This window comes from Oxyura jamaicensis, chromosome 21, assembly GCF_011077185.1.
Source record: "Oxyura jamaicensis isolate SHBP4307 breed ruddy duck chromosome 21, BPBGC_Ojam_1.0, whole genome shotgun sequence".
NCBI lineage: Eukaryota > Metazoa > Chordata > Aves > Anseriformes > Anatidae > Oxyura > Oxyura jamaicensis.
Genome location: NC_048913.1, coordinates 4,576,264 through 4,592,526, shown reverse-complemented (window position 1 = coordinate 4,592,526; position 16,263 = coordinate 4,576,264). Strand labels below are relative to the sequence as shown.

The following is a 16,263-nucleotide window of genomic DNA, read 5'->3' as shown; positions in this document are numbered from 1 at the left end:
AGAGCCAAGTGAGACTGCTGCAGAAGCCTTATTCATTAGTACTTTAATCCCTGCCTTCCTTTCACTGCATAGAAACCCCTGCTCCATTCTCTGGACGTGTTTGTGTTTGCACAGGAGTAAAAGCGGCTGTGCAATTGCTTAATGAGCAGACTTGCTAGATTGGTTTCATTTAACTCTGGATAGCTTGGGTTGCAGGACTGGATTTGAACAAAACCTGCTTTTGTGCTGAGAAATGTGGATGAACGTTTTCTAGACAAATGTCACCGAGGATTTTTTTTACTTTTTTTTTTTTGCTACAAGGTATCTTCAGAAATAATGATTTACTATAAGCGGTCCCTGGAAGGTTAAAAGTAGTCACAAGGGTATCCCTTTCAGTTGCAGACTGTGATGAAAATTATTATTCAGCAGATAATTTTTTCATTGTGTTTCCAGGTCATTGAAATACCGCTAGATAGGTGTTTCTCAATCCTACAGCACCTTCTTTTTGAGGAACTAAAAATGCTTGACAAACTCCTCTGCTAGAACATCAACATCTGTGTTAGAGGCAACATTTTGTTGTAGGGAGGATAAAATGAGTTGCCAGAGATTGCACACTGCTTTGAGGCACAATCACACCTAGTCTTGAAATTCCAGATCCGTAGTCTGAGCCCCAAACTATAAGAAATAAATTTAAGGAACTGAGGCATCATTTTACTAGTACAGTTTTTCTTCTCTCTTTCTATTGTTTTTGCTGCCTCTGTCTCCTGTCAGGTTTCCAGGTATGTATTTGCTTTGGGGAGTTTCCCCCTCAATATCATGCTTCACCTGAAAGTGTTTTTTTAGTTATGTTTAATTGGCTGTTTTCACCAGATATGTGATAAGGTTTTTGTGATGGTTCTCTTACTGGGAGCCTTCCCCTGTTCATCCAGAGGCCTGAACCATGGTACAGAAACCTACCCTAAAAGCATCCCCTCTCCTTCCCCTTCGAAATGCTGAATAATGAACTCCTTTGTTAGTGAATATGAAGTAAGGCCATGAGACGGAATAGCCAGAAGGCAGTGAGTGGCACATGTGTTGGAAGTGACTGGATTGACATAATCTGAAAACCATTGGGTTTGGTGTCAATTTGTTGCTTCTGTGCTCATGACTTCATGCTAGCGTCAGATTTGATAGCCTTCAAGAACTTTCCATGTGGCTGCCATTATTTGGAAAAAGGATGTCTACCTCTTTGTAGTAATGCATCAGCTCCTTAAGTATGAAATTGGATCTTTAATGTGGGCATAAAAGAAATCAGCACTGGCTTGAGTCTTTATTGCAAGATGAGTGGTATTCGGTTGGGTGTTGTGCCCTGGGGGTTACCCACCCACTTACTTGTCTACCTTGAAGGTGGTATTATCTTTTATTTGATAGATCAAATTGTCTTCTTAAATGCGATTGCCTGAGGCTCTTTCAAATGCTAGCTTGCATGTAATTCCTGCAAATGAAAACATTGCTAACCTTCTGTGAAAATAGCAAAAGGAACTGAGGAGGGAGCAGGAGGTAGTAGCACTGCTAGAGTTGTGTATAAAATCCATCCTTTACTGATCTTGTTTAAAACTGTACCATAGGACAGAGGAATATATCATTTTTAATGTTAATCTTCTTCCCTTCTAAAATTAATAGCTAAACCCCTTTAAACCACTTCTAGTCTTAACTGCTCTCCTGTTCGTTCCCGTGTATTGTTTTGCTGCTCCCTTGTGTTTTGGCTGAACTTTTAAACTTTGAACTGCCATGAAGTTTCATTACTACGTGGCTACTCTTGTGGTCCAGCATAATTTACAAAAGTAGTAAGTATACTTGGTACAAAGGCCAATCATTGATGAAGTGCACTAGTTACCTTCCTTTCAGCCCAATGATTATCCTTTTAAATACAGTTCACGATCTTTCCTTAACACATTTTTTACCCACTTTGGTTCTTGCACTGATTGTCCATCTGCAGTTAAAAATGCTGTATGGGAAATAATATGTTATGAAGTGCTGAAGAACGTCAGAGAGGGAGCATGCTTTTTGATGATGATGTACTTTAAAACAAAACAAAAAAAACGCTAGATGTTTTGTTGACAAATTTGTTCTGATTACATTGGTGACAAGCAGGAGTACTAAAGTTTCTACTGTGTTGTTCGCTTTGGCTGTGAAAGACTGAAACCTGGAATTTCAGACCCGTTCTCCATCCACTGATCATCTCCATCGTTTAGGATGTGCGTAGTAGCAATGCAGTATTGTAGGTATTTTAATACACTCTTTTACACTATATTTGTTAATGTACTCATGTTTTTTTTCTCTCCAAATAGAATATTCATTTTTTTTTCCTGTTTTCTGGTTGTACTGGCAAGCTGTATTTCTTCTGTTCTCTTCTTTTCTCCTATTCATAGTCCAGGCAAAAGGCAAGTTACCAGTTCCTTCCACCAGTGACACTGGTACGAGGCTGTGCCATGCAGGCCTAGAAAAGGAGAGCAGGAGCTAGCTAAGTGGGACCTTACTCGTCAGTGATAGCTGTTTTGATTGTGAAAGCCCAAACGAATGGCAGAATTCCCGGCGTCCTTTGCCGAAGGCTATTTCTGCTCATCATGTGCTCTAAACTGCTGCTCGCCCGCCGCAGGAAGCTCCGCACCAGAGCAGTGCTGAAAGCTGGAATTGCTTGGGGCAGGCAGAAACACCGACCAGCAGGCTTGTGGGGTTGCACCATTAATAGGGAATGAAATTTCCTTTTCCACGCAAAACTTACAAGAACACTTGTAAGTATTTTTTTTCATATTCAGCCTGTGGAGAGGGGAGACGTCAGGAAAACAGTCGGCATCTGTTAAGTAATCCCGCTCATCTCGGTGCTGTGACGTGTCCTGTGATTTCGCTGTTGCCAGGCTGCTCCAGCTGCTCGCGGCTCGCACAGCAAAGCTGCTGCAAAGCCTCCTCGGCTCTGGAGGAGGACTCGTGCAAAATGCAGAGGCATAGGTTGTGCTTCATGTGCACTGGCTTTGCTAATGCTTTTAATTATCGTTACTCCCTTCCCCCCCCCCCCCCCCCTTTTTTTTTGGCACATGTTTGTTTCTGCAGGGTCCTTATAAGTGAAATCCCTCTTTCTGTAGAGGCTGGTCGTTGTTATATTTATGCACATTTAAGAAAAAAAAATCAACATGGCAACTTGCTAATTCCGTGCTGGATTCCAGCGCTATATATCATTTATGTTTTGATCAAGGAAAAAGCAGTTTGTGGAGGAGATGAAAAGGGAGAAGACCGCAGGGCTTCTGAGTGTTGGCAAGAGGGAATATCAGGGCAGGTTTTGATGTACTTCTATAAAATGTGGGTCCCACGTATGAAAAACAAATTACTGCTTGGTCCTTAGTGTTTCCTCCTGTGAGTACATATAACAAATAAATTGTGAAGGGTATAAAAATAAATGCAGCTGCATTTCATACGCATTGATTTAGTTTTAAAGGATATTAGCAAGGGGAATTAACAGCCTTCTCTTCCTCCATGTTTTTTGTCACTTTTCCTTCTGTATTGCAACTAAAGAGCACATCAGATAACTGAAATTTCGGCTGACATTCATACAGGTATAACAGATGAGGAGTTTTGGTTCTCTTTCTTTTACCTTGTGTGCAGGTGTACAGGCAAAGTTGTTTGGGGCACAAAACTGAAATCTGCTGCTTGATATGCCTCAAGTGAAAGCCTCTGGAGAGTTTTTACGCGCTGATGCTCAATCTGAGCGAATCTGAACTTTCCAAACCTCAGTAAAAGATTTCTTTCTGTAAAAAAAAAAAAAAAAAAAAAAAAAGATTTTTTTTCTGTAAAGCTGATCAGTTATCTGAATGGCACGGGCAGTCAGTGTTACTTTTGGCATTTCCTACTTTGTTGGCTAATCCTTTAATAGAGGCTTTGAAGAAAACCTTATTAAGCAAAATTATCCCAAGCAGGCCAAGTTAATTAATGAAGGCCAAAATGGTCATTTTCAGTCATCTGTTGCACTGAAGTGTCTAAGATCATTTCAACAGAGTAAATAATTTTTAGAAATTATATAGACAGGGTCTGGATGTTTCATATTTTTCTAATCAGTTAAATGCTGTTACAGGATCTACAGATGAAAGCAAGCATTTACTTTTATCTAACTTTCTCAGGGATCAAATTTTTACCAGAAATTTAAAATATTGCATTCAGCCCTTCAGGGTTGTTTTCCAATTCGTGTCTAGACTAGAGATATTGATTTAAATCACTGCTTTGACACTACTGTATGATGTATTTTTATTTCCCTATCGTCCTGGAGACATTTCTCTTGAAGTGCCTGTTCTGGCAACTGGCTGTGCTCTATATTTAGGAAGTCCAGAGAGGTGATTTTTTTTTTCCTGAATATCTCAAGGTATCTTTTTTTGAAGAATGAGACCTTAGGATGGAATGCTCTTTACAAGCCTTTATCAGGTATGATTCTCCAGCCATTTAGGACTTCCTACTATAAAGGCTTGCTCAAAGGACCACCCAAGTTTGTAAAGATTTGTAGATGGTTCACAGGAAGGTAATTTCTCTATTTAGGGGACGTGAGTTTTGGTGGTGATTATACACAGTTGATAACCTCAATTGGAAGGGGGGAAAAAAAAAAGAACCAAGGAAGTCACACAATGAATTCTTCTGGAAAGATTTCTTCAGGGTAGGGATAAAACCATTACTTAGCAAAGCTGTATCTGTTCTCTGGGCAAATGGAAGCTTTCAGTTGGGAAGAAAATACTGAATTTTGACTACAGAATAGAACGTTTGCAATATCTGTTAGTTCATAAAAGGTGCTTAGATGCTTTTCAGTGAAGAAAATGCAAAAGTCTTTCTTTTTATTCTTATGAGTTTAAAAAAAAAGAAAAGAGAATCTATCTTCTCTCTATGCTCTTTTTCCTTTCCTGTTGGTTTGGTTTAGTGGGTGACATTGGCAGTAAGGGGATGGCTGGACCAGATGATCCTAGAGGTCTTTTCCAACGTTTATGATTCTATAATCATGGCACACATTTTGCTGTCGTTAATACAGGTGCTGAGGATGTTGTGATGGCATTTTCCAGATCAGAGACAGAAGACAGAAGACAGTAACTACAGGATACCTGAACAACACAGAACTGGAGAGGACAGTGAGATTCCTGAAGATAGAGGACGATGGCTGAGCATTAATAAGTTCCTTTGCCCACCCTAATTTTTCCATGGTAGTCCTTCTCCTTTATAATTCTGTTTCCCTTTGCCCAACCCTCAGAATGCATCTCACAGCCATCTATTCCTAAAAGTTGTTGCTACTCAGCTGGGCTGTGTTAATTAAGGACAAACCTAAAGGTGTATTTTCGATTGGCTCAAAGGGACAGACTGATTGGCTAAAGGAAGACAATTTTTTAAACTTGACCAATGAAAACCTTTTCTCTTATGTTTTAAAGTAAGTCTCTTGACATCCTACTTCTAAAGAAGCTTTTCATGCTGTGGTGCTTATTTAGGTCAAACTTGTGAATTTGAAGAGGGTTTGATTTGGCTGCGTAGAACTGGAAGCAAGGTGTGATTGGTTGACAATGCAAATGCTTTCTTCAGTTGGCTTGCAGGTGTTTTGCTGACATCGACACTTTCATTGCAGAAAGCTGATGTTTTGGTGCATTGGTTATTACTTTATCCTTACTTGGGGAAAAAAACAAATGTGCTTTGCAATATTTATTACATCTATACACGTATACATGCTTGCTTTTTTGTTGTTTTTTTGTTTGTTTGTTTGTTTTTGATTGGCTTTGAAATCACGTTTTTAATTTCCTCTTGGCTGCAGTGTCTCTGATGCCATCAGTTTTTCCATACTCATCTGCTCTGTGGCCTCCAGCTCTTTTGGGAGCTTGTGTTGAAAGCATGTTTAGTTCAGTAAGTCTACCTGTTTTAGCTGGAACAGAGATCACCAGCCGTTCCGTGCTTCTGTGTGGGCTGTACTACGAACTCCTGGTCAACCTGGTCGTTCAGGTGGCTTCTCGCTGCTTCTGACAGAGGAGCTGTCATTATTTTGCAGGAATTGTAAGAATGAGATCTATGGCTGTGACATGAATTTGCCAAATTTGTATAGAGAATATGTGAACTTGTTTAAAATAACTATAGTTCCACTTTAACCCTTTAATTGCTGCACAAGACTAGCTCATACAAGGGGAAAATATTGATCGTTAACTTAAATCTGAGTTTCACCAGGCTTTAATAAACTAAGTTCCTAGTCACTTGAAAAAAAAATTATGTAATTTGGTTCCCTGAAACCGCTTGGTGAGTTGGAAATTATCTGGATCCTAGGCTAATACCATTTCCTCTAGGCACTGGTCCCAAGAGGCAGCAGCACTGCGTTAACCTGTCCAATAGCGAGCGTACAGGTGACATTCAGGTTTACTCTGTTTGTAGTTCCAGGGCCTTCAAACAGATGCAGTTAGAAACTCAGAAACCTACCATGAAATTCCTGAATTGCACTGACTGTTCAGGAATCTGCACATAAAATATCAGAAGCCTAGAATTTCTAGCACTGCTGCCTAAAACGTAGCACTTCATTTTCTCCAGTGTGTGCAGGTGATTTTTACAATACTTCTAGATTTTCCTGTGGTTGCACTGACTTTAAGATGTTTCAAAGCCTATTAAAGCAGAACTCCATTCATTTACCTGTTCTTGGCTCTTTTCATGTGGTTGTTAATTATTTGGAGTAACGATTACGGAATCTGGCTGTGACAACATGACCATTTTTCATGGCAAGAAGTTCTGACGACAGGATGCCGTTACGGTCTCAAAGTGGGGAAAAAGCTTGAAAGAAACCACAGAATGTGTGCAAAAGGAAGAATGGACTTGTGAGCATGAGGAGGGAGATTATCTTGAGCAAATAAATATGAAATGAGAACACGTACGTCTATTTATGAAAAAGTTCCTTTTGATTCATTTGCAGCTTTGTGAAGTTCAATGTGAAAGTGTCATTGCCCCTGTTGGTTGGGGCTGGATAAAAAGCTACTTTATTAAAATAAACGAGGAACGAGCCCAAATGATTCTTTAAATCTTGACCTGGTTACCTAAGAGGCATTTTAATCTTAATTTTGGTGCAAATGGGGCAGCTGTTCAGGGGTTAATTGGAGGGGATATGTGTGTGTGTCTGGCTGCTGGCTGGATGAATGGGGTGGATTGTGGTGGCCTGTCATTGTCAAGCTATCGTGCATCCTCCGCGTGTATCTATGGCATTTCTGAGCTGTTGAGCCTTTTCAAAGAGAAAAGTGAAGTGTTTGTTGTTCAATCTTTTCACTGAAAAATGTAACTGTTGGGGGGGAAATACAGTTTTTAATAACTTCTCTTGTTTCTTACTCATTTATTATATTGTTAGCCTGCCAAATGGTAACGGTTTGTTCTGCCCTTGTGGAAGACTTCCTTGTAGACTCCAATCTTGGAGTCCCAAGTAACATGTTGAGAAGGATACACTGAGAAAAGTTTACGTGTTGTGTAACAGCATGATTTGAGATCCAGAACCTGGAGGAAATCCAGTCTCTTGAGAATATTTGTGCTTTGTTACCCGTGTGCTCCCCAACCCCCCACCAATGATTTCTTATTATTAAACCAGGGCCAGAAGATTTATAATAAAGAATTGATATATAAATCAGTGAGAAAGTGGAAAAGACAGCTTTCCAATGTTCCTCTTGAATTACATTTCAAATTAATTATCTTCCTGCTATGAAAGCTAAATGTCTATTAACACTGTGGAGCCTGGATTAATTGGGAGTTAGAGAAACCTGCACAGAATACATCAGCATGGTTGACTTGTTTATTGCACGTACAAATTTCTCTAGCTTTACCTTTGTGCTTCTGCCTTCTCAGCCAAACTGCTATTAATAAAAGTAAGAAACAGTGTTTTAGAGGTCAGAGATTAGTATAGGACTGGATTGAAAGACATTTATAAATACAAAAAGCTGTATAGTTCAATTACCAACCAAACAGTGCTTAAGGCATTCAGAGAGCATAAAAGCTTTAGAGACAATTTCCAAAAAAGCACGCATCCTTTGGGTGGTCTTTTTGGGAAGACATGTTCCTTTAGATATTCACAATGTGTTGTTACGCTTCTTTCTTCTCTTATCAGGCTTATCATCTACCTCTCCTTTACACGCTGTGTTTTCCAGAGCTTGAGGAAAAGATTTAGAGCTGAATCAGATGTCCCTCTCATCTCTCTCCAGATGGGTAGCAATTGCTGTAATTGTCAGTAAAGGTCATTGTGTCTGTGAGCACTGCCTATTGTAAATGAAAATGAGACTCCTCGCCATTCACATAAGCCTTTAGATTGATTCTCCCAGGTCCTACAATAAACCCTGAAGTAACACAACGTGTGAGCTGGTGGCGTAGTGACACTTGGGAAGGAACTGTTGCCTGAGAGAGACTGGACCACAAATAAAATAAAATAAGCTTTTTAGAGTTTTCGTTCCTATTCGTATCTATGGTAAGTAGTCACTGTAAGTTGTCATGTTCTCTTGGCTGTTCAGTGGCCTGTGTGAAAGTTTTTAATGCTTTACTGTTAAATCTCTTTCAGTTTCATAAGGCCAGTATTTCTAATTCACCAGCAGCCTAAATAGTTCTGGTGAAGGCTAAAGATTAAATGGCCCATGAAATTCAAAGACCTCTGTCACCCATAGAAGACATCATCCTAAATAAGGCTTCAGGGTCATATGTGGGATAAATTTCTATAGCTATTGAGAATCCTGTTATAAGAATAGAGCAGTGCTATGTCTGAAATTAGTGGTTTTGTTATACAAGAGGAAAAAAAGGCCAAAAGATGAAAGCTTTGAATCAAATGTAAATCAAGTGTTAGAGATTATTTTATGAAAGATCTACTAAATGCCTGGGCAAGGAGGGGAATTAGATGACTTACATTGTTTTACGATCAGTCCTTCAGCCTTCATTTTGGTTTCTTGCCTCCTAAAGGACTGTGTGGCAGAGCTGACAGCAAAAAAGGCTGCAGGGCACGGGGACCAGCAGAAACCAACAGTGCCATAAGAACAATTCCTGGAGGTTTAAGAAATCTTCAGTTATATTCAGTTTCTACCAAAGAAAGAGTAGTGAGTAAGCATTTTTACCTGTTATTCATCAGTAACAAAGTATTCCAAAGCTTAGTTGTTCATAGAGATATTTTAAGCTTTTTAAAAACTGCAGAATAGTTGTTTTAGGTGTATGAGTAACAGGAGCACTGAAGTGTTGCACAGTTGCTGCCTTGGTGGGATTTTTGCTGAATGTGTTTGATTTTCAAATCAAGTGACAGTAATACGGCCTACATCTTGCCTGAGCAGCAGCCTGAGCAACATCTGAACGAAACTGGACCTGTTTGTCATTCAGTGCAGGGGTCAGAGATGTGTTGTATGCAGGGCAAGTTCTTCCCTGTTCACATCACCAGGAAATAAAAATGATTTTTTTTAATATTTATTTTAGGTGGAATGTTCTCATTTGTATTAAATTTACTTTTCTTCTGCCGCAGGTTAGTCTTAGGGATCCTGTCAGGCCTGGTTCAGTTATTTCAGTAAACTCGTGCAATAAAAATTGTCTCTCTCAAAACTAACTTTTAAATGCATTATAACGGGTCAGATTTTGGTCATCACGAGCCAGATAGGCATAGTGTTATTGGGTATTTGCTGGACAGTCTTTTTTTTCTTGCAGCCTCAGGTGATTGGTTTATAATGTTGTGCATCTTGCAGATTTTGTATCCTGTATATCTGTAACTTTTGAGCTGTAGGAAATAGGTCACTGCATCGCCGTGGTTCTTCCAGATCTCCCCTGGGCTTGCTGTGTAAGCATGGCAAGCCTACACATATACCTTGCACTACAGTTTCCGATAACCTTCCTCTTGTTTCTGACAGTTTTCACACTTAGAGACGTGGAATTGCTGTATGCAGGCAGGAGCGTTGTTATGTAGCAGGTGCCCATACAAAGACAGAAAAGAAATCACCTACTCTGTCTTCTGAGCTCTGCTTTCATTTTGTTTGCAGCTGATTTGCCCTAAGCAGAATTCCTGCAGTGTGTCATAAACTATCTGGCTAGTTTCCTTTGTAGCCTGAAGCACTTCAATTTTGGAGATTATTTATTTTGGAAAAGAGTTATTTGGTTGTGATTTTTTTTATTTTTCTTTTTGGTGGGGGGGAGAGTGCACCTTTATAACCTGGCTTACTTATAAGCTGCCTCATATATCAACATGAAATAGTTACATTCATGGAGCTTTTTGCTGTCTTGACACTTTCTGGTTGACTTTCCTTGCTACTAAATGCAAATCTGTGACTAGAGGCCTGTGATGCACAGAAAACAAACTTTTCAGCCTCTGTTTAATACTTTCAATACTATCTACAACCCAGGTGTGCACTAATGCATCTGTACCTGTCTTTAGTTTTTCACCTTGGATAGTTATTGCTGCCCTTTGCTAATGGGGTTACAAATGTGGCAGGCCCCACAGGTTCAGATGATGATCCCTCGATGGGGAGCAGCTGGAGATGCTCAGCCAATGCATCACAAGCATGCTCTCTGCACCCGCTGTGCATGTCATTGCTGCACAACACCTGAGCTCTTCAGACTCCCCCGAAGAGGCCTTAACTATTCTTTTTCCAAAGTTGTAAAATACCTCTGAATAACCTGATTGCTGTCAGTTGGTTGAGCTGACTCTGGAGGTTGAATGCTTCTGAGCTGAGACTCTTAATGCTGGGGATCCATTCAGCCAAGTTTGTGTTGGAGCAATATGTAACAGTGCTTTTGGCTCAACTGTTTGGTTCTCAAACCTGAGCAAAGGGTTCCCTGGGTTTTCCTTAGTATATGTGGAATTTGCTGCTTACAGTGTGGTCCACACATTGCCACTTAAAATATATTCCCATTTTGCAGTGAGGTGAAATTCTCAAATAAAGCCTATGGCTATAACTCAGCACTCACCTGATGTTTGCAATATTACAACTGATGTAAGAAACAAGGATGATTGTTCAGAAAATATCTCCCCAGATGAGGAGAATTTTGTGAGATGAGCATGGATAATATAAGTTCAGATCAAGCCTTGACATAGAGATGCACCGGAATAAAAATGTGGTTTTCGAACTGCTCTCCAGCTGTTCTGTGGGGTTTGTTTTGGTTTTAAGCTGCCACAAGAGCTCAAAAGTTGCTTTTGTTTCCTGCCTTTAGTCTGTTCTTTCAGAGAAGCTAAATGCATAATTATGGTTCAAGACTGCAGAACAACTTGTGACTGGAACTGAAACAATTTAATCATGTTTAGTGTGCAAACTGGAGCCCTACGTTCATCTACAGCAAGAAGGGAGCATGGCGCTGGATCTAGTCTTTGCCTCTATACTGTAGGGTAAGATTGTGAAGGTCTCAGTACAGTGTCACTGCTGTGGGTTTTGTTTTTTAAACTGTGTGAAAGGATGGAAAGTTTTGTAATTTCAGAAGAAAGGTGCTGCTCCAGAAGAGTGCGGCTTTGCGTGTTGTTGTATGCGTGCACTTATCCCATAAGGCAGGAGAATGCATGAAGTTATTTGATCGTGCAGTGACACAGGAGCTCGTCTTGCTGCTGACAATGCACTGTAATCCATTTTCAGCTTTATGTGTGACCTCCTAATTGAGGGCACAATGGAAATTGCTTTGAACGTGATTGGAATGGACAGTGGTAACCAAGCATTTTCCTTCAGTCTTTTGTCATGTATTTCAAGTGGCTGGAGCAGACTGACAAAACTACAATTTTCCTAATCAGTGTCTGTAGTCAACACTCAAAGTGAGCACCTGGTCACAGCTATGCACGGAGTTTTCTTCTGCAAGTAGAGCTGTTCACAACAATCTCTACTCCATTTTACGGCTTTTTTTGGTGCCTAGCTTCTACTAAATCTCTCTGGTGTGCCTGAGGAGGAAGATACGGGCAGGTCAGCAATGAATGAATTTCTGTAGGTGGAAGCATAAGAGGAGGATTCTCTGTCAAAGTTGTCTTCTCATAAGCTTCTTTGAACCTGGAGAAAGATGGTAATTACACTCGACAGAATCTTAAGCTTTTGACTTGCCTCGCCAGCAGCACCAGGCTCCACAGTTCCCCTCTAAAAGGAACCGTGCTACGTGCTGGTTCTGTAGCATGCTTAGCTGCTTCTACCTTATACATGTATGATAGAGCCTTTTGTTTTATTCTGGCCTTGACCTTGAGGTCACGGTCTTCTGAAGCTAAGTGGGACACGTGGACTTCATCATCCTGGCTAGTGTAGCTACATGATCATTTTTACTGCTCCCTCACACACACTATAAATGTATAAATGTCAGAGGATGGAGCAGCACAGGGAACTAAATGAAATGTTTTTATTTTCAGTGCCGTTGTCAAAAAGAGGAGGCAAGACTTAGCTGAGAAGTGCTTAACTACATGTCTATAACAAAGGGGAAAAGCTGTCTAAGGGTTTACAGACCCCAGAATCAGCGGAGTTCAGATATGTGCCTGCTCTAGTAACTACTGGACTCCAGCAGGGTAGCACTGCTAGGTACATGAAGATCCATAGTTCGTGTCCTTATATATCCTCTCCTGTGTCCCGAGGGATTTAAATAGAGAATTTGTCAGCAAAAGCACCTTGGCTTAAGTCCTAGTGAGGTGGATCACAGAGAATAAGGAAGACACAGTAAGATCCCAGAGCTGGCAGTGCTCACAGCTTAAAGCCAACACCTTGAATTCAACTTGGGCAGATGGAACATGAAATTCAACTGTGTCTGGATGTTGTAGAGCAATGCCACAAAAATATTTTAAACATGAGTACTATTACATAGACATCATTTAGGGATATTCTAAAATGACGTACTGACATTCTGGCAGGAGGGGCGATGCTGCTTTTGTGATCTGATGGATAGTGTTTTCCGCCACCTGGGCAGAAGGAAGAGGTCCTGTGTTTTGTTTCTTTAGCCTTCTGTCTTGACAGAGTGCAAAGAGTTGGTTCCTGTCTGGACCTGAATTAATCTTCATGAAGGCTGTTAACACCATTTTTGCTTAGAGCTACTAAAAAGAGAGGGGGAGCAGAAAGGAGAGAAAGAGATTAAAGGGAAAAACCCAGTAGGTTATAAATGCATTTTCCTCTGTGCTGCAGGTTAAATAATACTCATGCATGTGAAAGAGATACTGTGATTAAGGAGCTGTCAGGCAGAATGAGAGTTGGGCAAGCAAAGGGAGCAGAGATGCTTGAGGGAAAAGGGTATGAAGATGTTCTAATGCTGAGCTTTTTTGTGCATATCTAGCATGTGATGTATGGCTTTCTGTGCCTTTCACTGAAAAAATTGATATTCTACAGATACTATTTTTTTTTTTTGCCCTTCGTTGCTCAAGTATCTTTCCCCTCTGGGATGTCTCACTGGTTACTAGTGACATTATTTTAGAAAATGGTCAGAAACTCTAATCTACGCTGCTACTTCAGGGACAAGGATTAGGACTCTAGGATGCTGTATAATAATCTTATACCTAAACCATGGCTTTAGTGAACAGAAAAGATGTCACCTCCATTTTTTGCTGTTCAGTATTATTGCAGAAAGACAAGCTCCTGTGTGTATTACTTAGTTTGAGGACTCCTCAGTCATTGCAGAGCCTCTGGAAGTTTAGCTGTCATCATACACCTCCTGTTGAAATCACTGAACACTGGGCACTCGGACTCATTTTTAGATCAGGTCGATAAATATTTGACCTATCGTGAGCTGTATTTTAATGTAGTGTTGCACAGACGCCAGTCATTCCCAGAGGCTGCTCCTCATCCGGCAGAAGTTGCCTGTGTAAGCTGAGCCCCAGACAGGATGATATGCCTGTCTCCTCTCATAAGCTTTTTACTTGCGCTCAATGGGTAACGTATCATTGAAGCAGCAGTAAACATGGAAAAACTTGAGTAGTTGGAATGCAGTGCAGAGCCCCATGTTTCAGTCACTTACCACAGCAGGGGATTTACAGCCCCCCAGTTTCCCTGGCAGAAGACAATGCGTCATTCCACTTCTTCAGCTGGTTCACTTGTGACTGGTACAGAAGAATAGTGCACAGAGCAGCAGAAGAAAAGGTAAGAATGCTCATTGCCCATGCTGAAAATAAGGAAAACCCTGAAATGTGGAAAAGTACAGGTGAAACTGAGATTTGTGGCTGCTGAATGTTTGTCTTGGCAGTCGGGTGGTCCTTCAGGTTGCGATGGGTCCTGCAGAAGTTGATCCTGCAGCAGTAGGCATGTAACATTTACAAAACAGCTCTCCAGAAATGTTTTCATTCACTGAGTGGAGGAAAACACAGGGTTAACAATCTGGCAGGTACATTAAAGCAGAGCGTGGTGGGGTGGGGTAATTATTCTAAATCACTCCGATTCACTTACAGATATTAGATTGGTCAGGAGCAGGGGGGGCATCCTTACCTCCGTGCTGAGTACAAACTGGTGCTGTTGGTCCTGCCAGGTCTTAGCTCTGAGTGTGCATTTGTTCCCTGCTTTGTTAAAACAATACAGCTCTCTGCTGGCTCCCTTCTAAGGTGAGACATTGCATTCGTGACATGTATTCAGCCTGCAGAAAAGCCACCAAACAGAATTCTGTTAAGTTTTCCTGCTGGTGGTAAGTCGACGGCTGAGACAGCGATAGGTACAACCCTCTGTTTATCTTCAGTGTGTTCCAAGAACAGCTCCACTTCTTTAAAGGAGCCCTCCCACCCCAGGACAGTTTGCTGTTTAGAGAGATAGGGTCAGCATTTAACCTCCTTTCTGTTGCAGAGCAGCAGCTAGCATTAAAAGCAGAAGACAGACGTGTCCTTGTAGGGAGACTGTCTGCCTTGGAGCTCCCCACAGGGAGGCAATCAGCCCCTGCTATTGGCAAAGAGCTCTCACTCACTCAGCAGCATTAATCAGGGTTGACTGTTCCTCTTAATCCTCTGATCCCCTCCATAAGGACGAGAACACAAGCGTCGCGTTTGCGTGTTATGCTCCTCTTCACCGAAAACAGGCCTGGCTCCGTGGCTTGCAGCAGGCAGTGATTAGAGGGGTGGGTGATCAAAACATGATTAGCAAATCTGCAATTAGAGTGAAGGCCAGGAGGGCAGTGGCTTACTGCAAGAAAGGGTCACAACTGGTATCTGTCAGAATAGAAATAAATATGTGAAATGACAAAGGATTAAGCTGCACTCATGTCTGATGAGGCTGTAAATAGACAGGACACTGCCATGAAGATGCTTGGAGCACTGGAATTTTAGAAAAATAGCAAGTAAAAGGAGTCTGCTCCTGGACCAGATAATTTTTTTAAAGGCGCTTTTTAAATCAAAAGAGGTAGTTTATGTAGCTTGAAACATGGACTCAGAAACTGGGACATCTCCATCAATTCTTAATTTTGTCCCAGACGCTTTTTGTGATGGATGTACAGGAACTTCATTCATCATTTTCTTCAGCAGCTAGACAGTAAAGGTATTGACCATGCCTTGCAGAGGTTTGTGGGGCTTTTAATATATTGTGTGAAATGCTTTGAGACTGGGAGAAAGCTGTGGACTATTATTGCCAGATAAGATGAATTTGAGCAGGACAAGATGGAGAGGAGTTCATATCTGGAAGATCAACAGTTTGCTTGAAACCAGCTGCAGGACAAATAATGGCATGTTTTAGCTTATTTTTATTGTCTTTAAAAAATCTGTGTTGTGGAAAATACAGCAACTGGAACTCTGTCTCAGAAGACCTGTTTAGTAAAACCAATCCTATTTTTCCACATCTAAACAATGCTGTTCACATCAGCTTCAAAGGCAGCAGGATCGGGCCCCTTTGCAGTGCTCATAGGTCACTCTTCTCAGGAGTAGGAAGCATTTGCTTTTAGTGATAGAAAACCTAATAGTGCATGGTGAAAATTCACATTATACCTTTACGTATCTCAGGTCTCCCTGGAACTTGTAATCCTTGGTCCAGATCCTGGAGTTAAGCTCACTGCTACCAGTGAATGTAACTGGAGTCTGCGCAAACACTGGGACTTGTTCTCAGGGCTGTGGCGGCGGCGTTGGCACCTATTGCACGGCCACACTGAGCATCCATTCAGTACATGGCACAATCAGGGGGAAGCAGCAGCTAATTTCACTAAGGAGCCTTATGCACTATGGGGAAGAAAAACATGGGCGGCTTTTTTGAGGTCCAGTCGGAACCAATAGTTCTGTAGTTATAGCGTATACAAGCTGGGTGACCTGTGAATTAACCTGAGTAGTCTTACATTTGTCTGTTACAGAAGGATAAAGAGCTGAGTAATGCTTGAGAGAATTCAAAATGTTCCAGCGGGTGGGGAATTGGAACCCAG

At 41.1% G+C, this 16,263-nt stretch overlaps 1 protein-coding gene across 1 annotated transcript in view; it reads left to right on the top strand.

The window, feature by feature from the left end:
* CTNNBIP1 (catenin beta interacting protein 1) overlaps positions 1-7,031 on the top strand; it is a 34,042-nt gene extending 27,011 nt beyond the window's left edge. Inside the window, exon 5 of the mRNA XM_035344674.1 lies at positions 5,021-7,031. Coding sequence (XP_035200565.1) covers positions 5,021-5,079 — 59 coding nt within the window. The 3' untranslated portion in view covers positions 5,080-7,031. The remainder of the gene's footprint in view (positions 1-5,020) is intronic.
* Positions 7,032-16,263: the final 9,232 nt, after the last annotated feature.